The sequence below is a fragment of the Crassostrea angulata genome, chromosome 8 (assembly GCF_025612915.1).
Source record: "Crassostrea angulata isolate pt1a10 chromosome 8, ASM2561291v2, whole genome shotgun sequence".
NCBI lineage: Eukaryota > Metazoa > Mollusca > Bivalvia > Ostreida > Ostreidae > Magallana > Magallana angulata.
Genome location: NC_069118.1, coordinates 34,558,098 through 34,571,153, shown reverse-complemented (window position 1 = coordinate 34,571,153; position 13,056 = coordinate 34,558,098). Strand labels below are relative to the sequence as shown.

Genomic DNA, 13,056 nt, shown 5'->3' with positions numbered 1-13,056 from the left:
TAATAAATAAATAAATATTTATAAAAGAAGCCAGGCTAATCAGCTATAATTGTGTTGATTAAATATATAGACAAGACAATTTTGAGAACCATGGCTTGTCCTTACCCCACCAGGCTTTGTCACAGGTGCACTGTCCCTCCCAGCAGGTTCCATGACCCCCGCAAAGGACATCACATCCTGGCCCCGAGTAGCATACATCACACTGACAGGAGAAGCTCTGATCTTGCTGGACTACAGTTCCATTCACACAGGCGGATTCACAAGAGAAGCCCATATAGCCAGCATCACACCTACAAGTGGGGGTCCTCTGGCTGCTGTCACACACTCCTCGACCGTTGCAATCCGGTTCACCTGGACAGTCCGCTATCTGACATCCGGATCCATACCATCCAGGCTGGCACTGACAGGTCAGACTGGCTCGGATGCACTCCCCATGACCCGAGCAGATCTCTAGATCCCCAGGACAGCTCCTCTCCTCACAGAACTCCCCCCACCAGCCCTGGTTAATCCCCGTGGTCTGGTTTTTACATTCACAACTGTTGTTAATGCATACTCCAATTTCTGGTAATCAGAAATATTATGATTAGATAGGTTTTATATTTTTATGATCACTCCACACTTCCTTTCTCTTTTTGTTTTCAATTTTACTTACCATTACAAGTGTTTTGACAAGACTCGCCATGATCACAACCACTGTGGCACACACACACTCCACTGTCCATGGGGATCTGCAGTCCATTACATGGTGTCCCACAGTCCTCCCCCATCCACCCCTCCTGGCAGTCGGTACACTCTGGCCTCAGTCCTGTGGTGTTACACACACCCCTATTGTTACAGTCTGAAGGACAATCCGGGACCTCACATCCAGTGCTTCTCCATCCTGGAAAATAACAAAATCAAGTTTTACCATCAGTAATTGTTAATACTGTAGAATAGTTAGAATTTGTAGTAAAACAGTTTTTTGTGGATTTCACTGGTACCCCTAACTTACCAATTTTTAACATTAAGTTAAAAAATACTCCATGTGAAATTCAATCTTACTTCCTCATGCTCACAATCAAAACTCCAGACCCTTAAGAAATTGACAATCCCATTAAAAATTAGCCCCATTAATCACGATAAATATCAGTAACTGTTATAAAATAAATTGTAGATGTACCTGTGTAGCAAACACACTCTCCTGTTCCTTTGTTACAGTCGCCATGACCCGTACAGTCCTCATCATAGCCAGGGCACCCCGCCTCCTCACAGTACACCCCCCGACCTCCACTGAAGCCACAGTCACAGGTGTCTTTTACACAGACTCCACCCTTCCCCGAGCACAAACTGTCACACTCATAGCCAGTGTAGCAGGGGTCACACACACAAGTCCCGTTCACGATACTACCCTGAACACATCGACTCTGACAGGCGTAGTCAAAGAATCCCGACTCACAGTCACAGTATGGTGTACTGCTGGCAGGGTCCACAGAGCAGTCTCCATGGTTACTGCAGTTACCGGGGCAGTTGGCCAGGTGGCAGCCTCTACCTGTCCATCCGGCGTCACAGCTACACACACCTGTGGCGGTGTTACAGGTGCCATGCCCCGTGCAGTCTTCATTGTACCCTGGACATCCCTGTCTCTCACAGAGATCTCCTCTGTAACCATTGAACCCACAATCACAAGTACCGTTCACACAAGATCCTTGGCCATTGCAAAGTTTATCACAGCTCACCCCGGAATAACATGGCTCGCACTGACACTCCCAGTTTTCATCACTGTAGCGCACTGGGGTGCCAAACATACAGGTGAACTCGCAACCATCTCCCATGTAGGGGTAGGAACAATTCAAACACCTGGGATTTCCTCCTTCTGGAGGGACATCACACCGAGCCGGAACACCATTACAGTCCGGAGTCCCTGGACAGTCCGGCTTGTCACAGGCCACTCCGGACCAGTACAGATCACAGGTACACTCCTGGGTGGCCACGTTACAAGTTCCGTGTCCCATGCAGTTCTCTGGCCACCCAGGACACTCAGGTTTCTGACATTTTGGACCCTTGTATCCCTGGTAATAGTCACACTGACACCGGCCGGCACTGTCACACCTCCCTTTGTTGGAGCACTCCATGGTACAGCTGACTCCGGTCACACACTCCAGACTACACACACACAGGCCCTGACCGTCGTTGGTTCCATTCACACAAGGAATCTGGCAGTAGTCTCCGATCCAGTGGGGACCACATTCACACTTCCCTCCAGAGGTGCAATTTCCATGGTCTGGACCTATGAATAGCATTAATGTTTAACACCTGTATGTACTTTTTTGCAATATATATGTGCTTTGGGAATAAATATGACTTGCATAAATAACCTTACCAGTATATTCTCATCTTAGTAATTCATTTCTAAAATACATAATAGCCTCTATCATTCAAACCTGATTCATATAGATGGCATTATAATCCATAAATTATACATCATCTTTGAATTTATTTTTATCTTCTTTAGTAAAAAATATTCTTTGATTTGTGTGAACAAAACCACACTTCAGCATTAGTAGACTACTTATAAAATCTCACCTGAGCATTCAGGGGTCCCTGGACAGGCAGGTGAGCCACAGTCGTCTCCCTTGTAGCCGGGGTAACAAGTGCACATTCCGAGGGCGCTGTTACAGGACCCCTGACCGTTACAGGCCCCGTCCCTCCCCGGACAACCCTTCTCCTCACACAGCTCACCCACCCAGCTGTTTCCTGCTCAAACAAAACAACTCACTTTAAAAGGACTGAGATCTAAGCATTCAATTATGTATCATTCTTTTTTGAAACTGAAAAACTTGAATACCATAATAATATTAAGAATATGACTGTGAAACTAAATTGACCAATATTTCCAACATGAAGAAAATTTTTACTATCCTAAAATAATTCCAAAATAAGCAGAATCTTGTAGTAAACTGTCAGTACAATTTTTTTTGGTAACAGTTTGTACCTATAACTGTGGAGAAGCAGTCACAAGTGTTGTTGACACACCGTCCATTTCCGGAACATTCCAGTTCACAGCCTGCCCCCGTGTAGCAGCGGTCACACACACAAGAGGCACCGTCCACCTTACCGTGGATGCACGGCTTGGAGCAGTCCTCACCCATCCAACCCTGCAAATCAACACACAATACAATCATATCATTTACAAAACTATGGCTGTCACTCTAAATTATAAATATCTAGCATTGTTTTTCACATATCAGACTTGAATGAGAATTAAACATATGCTTCTTATTGGCCAAATATTCACAGTAGAGCAACAACTGAGTATGCATGTCACTTGGTATGTTTGATAAATAAACAATTTATAAATAGTGCAAATCCAACTGTCTTTTCGAAAAGCAAATATTATCCCAGTTTAACAAATATGTTGTTCATGGCTATGTATCCCAAATAAAGTAAAACAGTACTGACATCTTTACAGAGGCAGATGGGGACATCCCTGTTGTATCCTTCACAGTATCCATTCCCGGCACATCCCCCGGGACAGTCCGGAGTGTTACAGTCAGATCCCGTCCAACCTACAAAATTGTCACAACAAGCATTACACTAACAACTCTAAATCTAACTTATTCAAGACCAATGTTAACAGCAAAATATGTTTGAGAAATCATGTTTCAGATGTATCATTGAGCCACATTTTCACGGAATCAGAATTAGTGTCACAGTAGTAAAATATTGAGACACCATTTTGCGATTATTACAAATCCGCAAAAAAGGGTAACTTAACTTAAAATTCGTTGCCAGCAAATTACATAGTGCATGAAATTACAGTATTTCAAACAAATAAGAGGAATCGAGTACAGGTAACAATGTATATACATGTAGTGGTTTTACCTGGATTACAGGAGCACACCTGGGTGGCACTGTTACAGGAGCCGTGGAGGGAACAGTCGTCGTACTGACCCGGACAGCTCTGTACCTCACACAGCGACCCTCTCCATGCCACGTCACAGAAACACTGACCAGATACACAGTACCCGTGTCCATTACACATACTGTTACAGCCTTTACCTGTATTGATGAAGTCAAGTTTACACACTCAGTTTCAAAAGTTTTATATTCTGAACCATTACATACATTGTTGTTCATCAGTCATTGACCATGGTTAAAATAAAAAGTATATTCTATATCTTAGAAATGGATACTGCTATCATATCGAACACTAATTCTGAAAATCTTTTTTTTATTTTTTAGATAACCAAGATATAGGTCTTGGAAATATATTTTTCATACCTTAATCAAAATCTTGATTAACTATTCCATAAAATTATGTATTGCCGATAATTACCAGTACATATGAGTTAGCATATTCATGTGAAAGCCGAGTCTTGCAAAATTTTAAGTGATCGACAGATTTCAAAAATTTCAATTTTCATTACCGGTATTCTGAGTCTGACAGATTGATGGTTAACATAGACTGAGTTGCATGAAGACCTACCTGAGTAGCAGGGGTCACACTGACACACCCCACTGTTGGGGGGCTCCTGGTGACCGTGTTCACACACCTCCTCACACGCACTGCCCATCCAGCCCTGCTGACAGTCCAGACACAGGGGTGGATCCAGGGTGGCGTTGCACACCCCTCTGTTGTTACAGTCCGGAGACCCTGGGCAGTCTGCGATGTGGCATCCATCTCCACTCCACCCCGGAAAGCAGGTACACACATGGGTGGCAGCGTTACACAGACCATGACCAGTACAGTCCAACCCAACCCCGGGGCACCCTGGGATGTCACAGACTGATCCCCTCCACCCAACATCACAATCACACCGGCCACCAATGATAGTGCCATGTTCGGAACATTCTGAGTCACAGTTGATACCCGCCCAGCCCTGGTGACAGTGACAGACCTGGGGCTCAGCAGGGGAGATAACTCCATTCACACAAGGTTCTTCACAAGCAGCTCCAAAGTGCATCGCATCACACCTTAACACATGAGAAATTTTTTTTCATTTAGGCAGATAATGCATGCATGCCATTTTCTTTATACTGCTATAGTAATCAAAAAACAGAAAATAAATTATTTTCTGCTTTGCGAACCTATATTGCATACAGGTATATGCATGTACTACACGTATGAAGATATTGTGATAAATAATCAATGAGAGTGTGAATTACCTGTGTGAAGTGACACTTACTTGCAGACCGGTGGGTCCACAGCATCATAACACACTCCGTGATCGTTACAGTCTGGCTGTCCAGGACAGTCCACATACTCACATCCATTGTTATACCAGCCCGGGCGACAGGTACAGGTGTGGGTGGAGCTATCACAGCCTCCTGTCAATCAAAACAATTCAGATTCAGTCCAAGATGTCACATATTAAATTTACAATCCACACCCTATATATAGAGAACTGACATCAAACTTCAGGGTTATATTTAATTAAAATTCTCTTAATTTTATATTATAAGCATCAAAATATCTATTGTTAACTGACCTCTACCGGAACAATCCAGATTGAACAGGCCAGGACAGCCTGGGATGTCACACAGCCTGCCCTTCCATCCCTCACTGTAGTGGCAAACACAAGATCCAGCCACAATCACTCCATTACCAGAGCATTCTGAATCACAACCAACCCCTGCAAAGCCTTCATCACACACACAGTTACCAGAGTTTGGGGGAGTCTCTGTCCCGTTCACACACGGATCATCACAGGCTCCACCAGACATCCACCCCTGGGAGCAGTTGTGACAAACTGGGGGGTCAAACATCTCGTTACACACCCCTCGACCATTACAATTGGGTTCTCCGGGGCAGTCGGGGATGTGACAGGCCACGCCCCTCCAACCCGCCCTACACTCACATTCCATGGACTCGCTGTTACAATTCCCGTGATCCGAACACTCAATGTCTGTTTGAGGATGTCTGGGACATCCTGGAATTTCACAGTATGTTCCACTCCATCCGACCAGTGGATCACAGAAGCAAGCTCCGGATCCGTCGCTGTGGCAGACTCCATTGCCGGAGCACTCAATGTTACAGCCCAGGCCGTGGTGACAGGTGGTGTTACACTGACAGACTTGACCTGTGGGGTCAGGTGAGCCGTATACACAGGGGTCACCACAGGCTGGTCCCATCCATCCAGTGAGGCAGTCAGTGCATTTGGGAGGGTCAAAATTATCATTACAAATACCCTGATTGTTACAGGTGTGGTTTCCTGGGCAATCGGGTGTTCCACAATCATTGCCTAATAAAAAGATTGAAATAGAAGTTTTTGGTTTTTTAGAACTAAGATTGATAAATTAACTGTCACATAAAATTATGCTTACTATAAATGACTATGTAAACATGAACTTTTGAAATTTTCAGCAATTGCAATTCATCATTTAAACAAAAATAATTTTTTCCTTAAGATGATGAGCAGAATCTTACCCATCCATCCCGGGGAACAGTAACACACTCCAGTGAATGCATTACAGACACCATGGGCTGAACAGTCCAGGGTCGAATCACTGGTGGGGCATCCTCTGCTGGTACACTTACTGCCATACCAGTTTGCATCACACTCACAAACTCCTGCCTGACACTTTCCATGTCCGTTACACTCGCTCTCACAAAAGTCACCCAGATGACAAGCATCACACTGACACTGATCTGCCACACACTGACCTTGACCTGAGCACATGTTGGAACAATCATTTCCATGGAAACAGGGGTCACAAACACAGTTTCCACAGAGAGCACAGGAGCCATGGCCAGAACATGAGGTGTTTCTATGACACTGGACATCACATCCTTGACCTCCATAACCCTCCTCACAAGTACAAGCACCAGACTGGGAACAACTACCATGATTATTACACACCGAGTCTGAATCACATTCAAACTGGCAGTCTGACCCTACATAGCCATTTCTACAGGTACAAACTCCATTACTCATGGTACCATGACCACTGCATTTGTTCCCGTGGTAATCGACCAATGACCCAGAGGCCCCATTGTCTCCTGCTCCAGGACCCCCACTGACATAGCGCTGCTTGTGGACAACTAAATGTGTATGATTGCTGGAGAAGGTTCGAATCCTGCCTCCACCCCCACCACCTCCATAATGGTAACAGCAACAACTTGAACGAAAACAGCCTCCCTCACAATCAGAATAAGCTGACCCTCCATTTGCCTGAATCAAACCCCAACCCTCGATGACATCACTATCCACCCAGATGGCACCACCGCTACCACCCCCACCTCCACCAGATCCACTGCCACCTGTAGAAGTTAATCGGCCTTCTATAAATGAGGCATGTAATGAAACGATACGGATAGCAGACCCTCCTGTTCCTCCACTCCTACCATGACTGCAGGATCCTCCTCCACTTCCGCCTAATACTGGTAGATATGCATCATCATATGCCCCTCCTCCTGAGGAGAACTCACAGCCCTTCCCAGCACCCCCTGTTCCTCCATGTCCTGCCCCTGACCCAGCTCTATTTGTGTTCCCTGCACCTGGGCCGGTGTTAGCTGTGTATGACAAGCTGTCACCATAAACTCTTCCTGATTTCTCAAGCTCAAACAAGAAAGTGGAAACCGATCCAGACTTTGTGACCTGCATGCTTCCAGAGTGCTGAATGTGGACATAACTAGAAACCACATTTGTGCCCACATCTGACGTGTAGTCTGCATCTTCCAGTGTCAGCTTTCCAGTGTACATGACTGTACAAGTCGTGAACTGATACCTCGCAGTGGGGGCAGATCTCGAGGAGCAGCTTGCTCCACCCGTCTGCTTCAGTTCTGTTTGGCCCCTCACATAGAAATGCTCCACTCCTCTCAACAAGCCCCACACTGTCAGTTTGGCCTCTACGTAAGTGTTGAGGGGGAGCTTTATGATTGAACCTGAGCTGCTGAAGACATTGGCTTCAAGGTGTGTCTGTACTATGTCTTCTGCGATGATTACAACATTTGAGCCAGACACGTACAACAGACCTGATCCTGGAGCAAGGTAACCAACTCGTAAGACGTTTTTCTGAAATATATCAAAAATGAATACTTTATAAATGAAATGTTCCCAACTGTTTTATTTTCACCACAATTTTATTTTACTGATGGGGGTCGGATTTGAAATGAGGCTGTAAGTGATAACTGCAAGTTACATTTCTTTACCAAATCAATGAAATAAACTTTGAATGAAGTGCCATTTTATAAGGTGATATTCTATTTAATATAAACATTTTTGCATTCATTGTCTGTTTTTTTTTAAATTTTATAACATAACTGGTTTTAAGATCATTGTACAATAAATTTTCATATGTAATTTTTCAATAATTACAATTCATACAATTATCATCGTTATGTACTTTTGATTACTAGGTAGAGACCAGAATATATATCATATGAAATTACAATTTCCAAGGCCATGCAACTAAATAAATTATTGTCATAATTATTTAAATTAAAATCAAACCCACATACTTTGCACAATCTTTTCAATACTAAATTAAAGCAATAAAAATTCACCAGATGCAGTTTAATTTAGAAATCAATAAATCAAAAAAAACATACATCTAATTTGGCACAAGCTCTGTTTTGAAGATGAAGCACGTCAACAGACTCGATGTTTATGAGCTTCGTAGGGTAATCGCATGCGTCGACTTGTCCACGGTTCAGATTGTTTATCCATATCTCTATGAACAAGTCGGCTCCTGTAGCTGTCCTTGCCAGGACTGTACCAGGTCCACCCCCCAGATTCCCTGATCCACCCACTGCCTCTATTCTTCCACGGAATCTGAGTCTCTCTTCCAGGTATACACTGATTACACCCCCTGAACCACCGCCATTTTCTTGAGGAAAAAAAAATAGGAGGTTTGAAGTGTAAAATGTAATTCACAGAGAAATATAGAATATGTTCTTGAATTTTTTATTAGTCAAACAAAGGACAAGACAAAAATCATCTCTAAAGATCCTTATAATGCTTCAAGATAGTACTGCTGGTGGTATATACTAGCTCTGTATGACAGTATCAAAGCTATTTTATTCATATACTGCGTACAGAGGAATCATATTCATTGATGGTGACTATTGTGTGTGATTTACTAGAAAATTTCCTCCTTCCCACAAATTTACATCCCAACAAACTTGAAATTCATCTAGCATTTGCTTACACATAAAAAAAAGTTTTTTTTTTCACTAAACACAATTTTAACACCTGTCCCAATGAAAATTTATGAAATAGAGAAATTTACATCGATCTGCACCAAAACAATTTGCAAAACTGGTAGATTCACATTATTACTCACTGTACACATTTGCGTTCCAAGTTCCATGGTAACCAGTGCCCCCATTAGCTCTGACCACTCCATAGCCCACGAGACTGGGGGAATCAATGTGGATACCACCTCCACTCCCACCACCAGCCTGTGTGGTGGATAATCCATTTCCTCCATTTACAGAAACCACTCCATCTATAATTAACACCTGAAGAAAAAAATCACAGTTCAGCCTACTCACACATGCAAAATGAAAAAATATTAGAAAATTCCTTTAAAAATTTTGTGGTACATTGTCTGACCTTTCCGACATTCATGATCACATGATTTCCTCCTGCACCGCCTGAAGGTCCTCCGCCACCACTTCCTGGGACAGACGGTCTCAGGGTGTTACCATAGGGTAGCTGTGACACAGCATTTGAGTGGTATCCAGGAGAACCTAGCATACAGATTACCCAGTAAATCAAAAGAAAACTAAGACAACATCAATATTTTGACTCGTTATCAACCAGATATGAGATGCATTTTACAAATGTAATTTGATATATAAATATAATCAAATATAAAAGAAACCATGTAAAAAACTCCACAATGTCTTAAAGAAGCCTTAAAAACAATAATATTTTTAAGAATCATAATTTTACTATCAAAATTTTTGATATGCATTAGAATTGTATCTTCTTTTGCTTAAAAAAAATAAATAAAAATAAACAAATCTACAAGAGTGGTATCAAACATTTCAAAATTACCATAGCTGGCATAGCTTCCTCCAGACGCATCCAAAGTCCCTGTACTTCCTGCCCCTGGTCCCTGTCCAGCAATGAATCCCTGCCCCTCTCCATCCACCAGCCCTCCCTTCTCAACCTCCAGATAGGAGGAGATGTAGATGACATACAGACTGTTCATCTGTACCTTCCCGCCATTCTTCACACTGGTAGTGGAGGTCATGATGTAAGACTTCACAGGATTGGTCAAAGTAGTCAAGACTCCGTCATTGTTCACAACAAGAGTTCCAAACTGTACAAGCCCGGGAGTGAAGGAGTCTGATTCTGACTTCAAGTACATCAAATCTACAGACTGGACATCTTTGGTGTGGGCATCCTGTATGAGAATGAGTTCTGCCCCTCTTTCTATGATCAGATCTTCCACCCCTACAAGCCTGCCCCCCAGAATCCACTGCTCTGAGGTGATAAACACTGTTGTTGGTAGAACAAGCTCACCCCCTCTGTCCACGTGGAATCCACAGGGTGCATCGAGGTAAGTGTGGGTGGACTCCACAAAGTTCACCAAAACCTGCTGGTTGGATTGAACACGCACCATTCCTTTTTTGTTTCCAGTCAGTTCATGTATCACCACGGTGACATTGGCAGCAGATCCTGGGTGATAGAAATGGACATAGGCATATCCCTCCACTTGGACTTCATCAAACTCATAGTAAACACTGTTCTCCTCCATCACTACTCCTGGGTTTATGGTTTTCAAATTTGCATTTTCCACCGTCAATTTTGAATGTTCCGGTTTAATCAGTGTTTCATTTAGTCTTGGACTGTATTTGAGTTCCCTGTACTGTGGTCCCCTGTTAGACTCGTACTTGTATATTGTCCCTGGCCCTCCATCTGAGAGTGTGTGGTTAGTTGAAGATCCTCCTTTTCCACCATGTGCCAGATAAAATCCACCAAAATTATTCTGGAATCCAATGTGGGCAGCAATCCGCCCACCACTCCCTCCACATCCAGTGCCAATACCACCACCACCACTGGCATCCAGTACGCCATGTCCACTAAAGTTAAAAGCTTTAATCAAAATTGATCCTCCACTTCCGCCTCCAGAATTAGAACCCTGGGCATCTCCTCCATAGGTCTTGAAATTTCCATCCACGTGAATGTTTCTGCCAACATTTACTTCCACAAATCCACCTCCTGCACCACCTTGATTTCCCCCTCCTCCACTTCCAAGATGACTTGGTGTAAATAAAGATCCATATGATTTATCTGGGTCAGCACAGCCTCCTTGTCCTCCATAACTTCCCCCTGCTGTACCCTTTCCTGCTCCTGGTCCACCTTCAGCTCTGTAACCTTTTGCATCCAGACTGATCTGACTTTCAGATTCCATGTCAATCTCACCTGCATCTATGTATCCATGATTCATGAACACAGACCCAAGGTATTTGATTTCCAAAAATGCCGTTGTGATGGTTAGTGAGTTAGTAATTCTTCGGAACTCGAGAACTCCATCCATTTGGACATTGATTGAGGGAAGCGAGAAGTTTCCTTTGGTTGTTATATCCACATATTTTCCACTCTGCAATAGAGCAGTCTGAGAGGAAGCTTCTACAACAGCAACAGCCTTGTCTTCCACATAGAAGTGATGAACTCCAGTCATGAGTCCTGCTAGAGTAGTGTTGATGCCTTGGATGTGAACCTCAGTTGGGAAGATCACTTCTGAATCCTCATCGATGATATAACTTACAGGTGCCTCTGTGACATTGGAGATGGACTCCACATACTCAATGAGGGCTAGCTGATTTGCTCGGAGATGGAGTTGACCCGTTCTATCACCAATGAAGCGATGCACTGTAAGGTTGACATGGTCGGACACTGGATGATAAATCAACACTCTGGAGAAGCCTGTTATCTCCATCTCATCAAACTCAAACACCTCACTCTGATCTTCCATGATGACTGTGGCAACAGGCACAGCATTGCCTTCATTATCAATATGAACATATAGATGATCCACACGGAAGTAGGTTTGATTGGATTCTTTCATGTACTTTAGAATCCTGTATTCCAGGGGTCTGAAGTTATTCTCCACATAGGTAGTACCAGCAGCTGCACCATGTGAGACTTTCTTTCCAGGACCGCCATCACCCCCTCGGTTTCTGTATTTCCCCCCATAGCTGTATCTCCACTCACAGTGTATCCCTATTCTCCCCCCTGCCCCTCCTCCCCCCGTCCCTGTCCCGTCCCCTCCCCTGACATTGATCTCTCCGTGCCCTGTAAAGTTGGTGGTCTCAATCAACAGACTTCCCCCACTTCCACCTCCAGCATTGAGGTTGATACCACTAGATCCCTGCAATGCTAACAATCCATTCAGCTCCATTCTCTGTCCAATCTTCCAGAAGAGAACTCCACCACCGGATCCACCTTGTCCCAATCCGTTTCCACCACCACTGCCTGGCTGATGTGGAGTGACAACAGATCCATATGGTTCAGAAGCATCTACAGGATTTGGAGCTCCTCCATATCCACCATGACCAGCGCCATATCCTTCATTGCTCACAGTTCTCCCTGCCCCAGGTCCTTGCTCTGCTTTATGGCCTCTGCCATTCATGTGGAAAATTCCCTGACTCTCTACCCAGACGTAAGATGAATAAATTTCAGCATCATTCATGAAAAGTTGTCCTTGGTATTTGACCTTCATTTCACTGTTTTCAAGTTTTAGGGTTTTTGTTATCTTTTCAAAATCAACCTGCCCATTCATTTTCACGTGGAGGTTGTCCCACTGGAAATGGCCCTGCTGAGACACTCGGAATCTGGTTCCATTCTCCATCAGTGCTGTGTTGGCCGTTGATACAAAATTAGTATAAGCACCTCCTTCTATAAAGAGCTCCAGTACCCCTGTCATTTGCCCTGAAATAAATTGAATTAAGCAAAGAAAGTTAAATAACATAAACTATTAAATCATAAGGAGTCATTATTGATAAAAGATAAAGAATATAAATTTATATTTAATTTATAATACTAGTAATGATTAAGGATTATTAGGTTTCCAAAAAAACCCACCATGAATTATGAACTTCAATGAAGAATGAAATCTAAA

At 43.5% G+C, this 13,056-nt stretch overlaps 1 protein-coding gene across 1 annotated transcript in view; it reads right to left on the bottom strand.

The window, feature by feature from the left end:
• LOC128159904 (uncharacterized) overlaps positions 1 to 13,056 on the bottom strand; it is a 123,315-nt gene that overhangs the window by 31,159 nt on the left and 79,100 nt on the right. The window contains exons 99-113 of the mRNA XM_052823128.1: positions 9,984 to 12,866; positions 9,537 to 9,673; positions 9,265 to 9,442; positions 8,531 to 8,808; positions 6,407 to 7,994; positions 5,469 to 6,221; positions 5,166 to 5,307; positions 4,466 to 4,953; positions 3,862 to 4,038; positions 3,439 to 3,545; positions 2,972 to 3,134; positions 2,563 to 2,733; positions 1,160 to 2,266; positions 653 to 880; positions 106 to 561 (exon numbers count right to left, since the gene is read on the bottom strand). Coding sequence (XP_052679088.1) covers positions 106 to 561; positions 653 to 880; positions 1,160 to 2,266; positions 2,563 to 2,733; positions 2,972 to 3,134; positions 3,439 to 3,545; positions 3,862 to 4,038; positions 4,466 to 4,953; positions 5,166 to 5,307; positions 5,469 to 6,221; positions 6,407 to 7,994; positions 8,531 to 8,808; positions 9,265 to 9,442; positions 9,537 to 9,673; positions 9,984 to 12,866 — 8,856 coding nt within the window. The remainder of the gene's footprint in view (positions 1 to 105; positions 562 to 652; positions 881 to 1,159; positions 2,267 to 2,562; positions 2,734 to 2,971; positions 3,135 to 3,438; positions 3,546 to 3,861; positions 4,039 to 4,465; positions 4,954 to 5,165; positions 5,308 to 5,468; positions 6,222 to 6,406; positions 7,995 to 8,530; positions 8,809 to 9,264; positions 9,443 to 9,536; positions 9,674 to 9,983; positions 12,867 to 13,056) is intronic.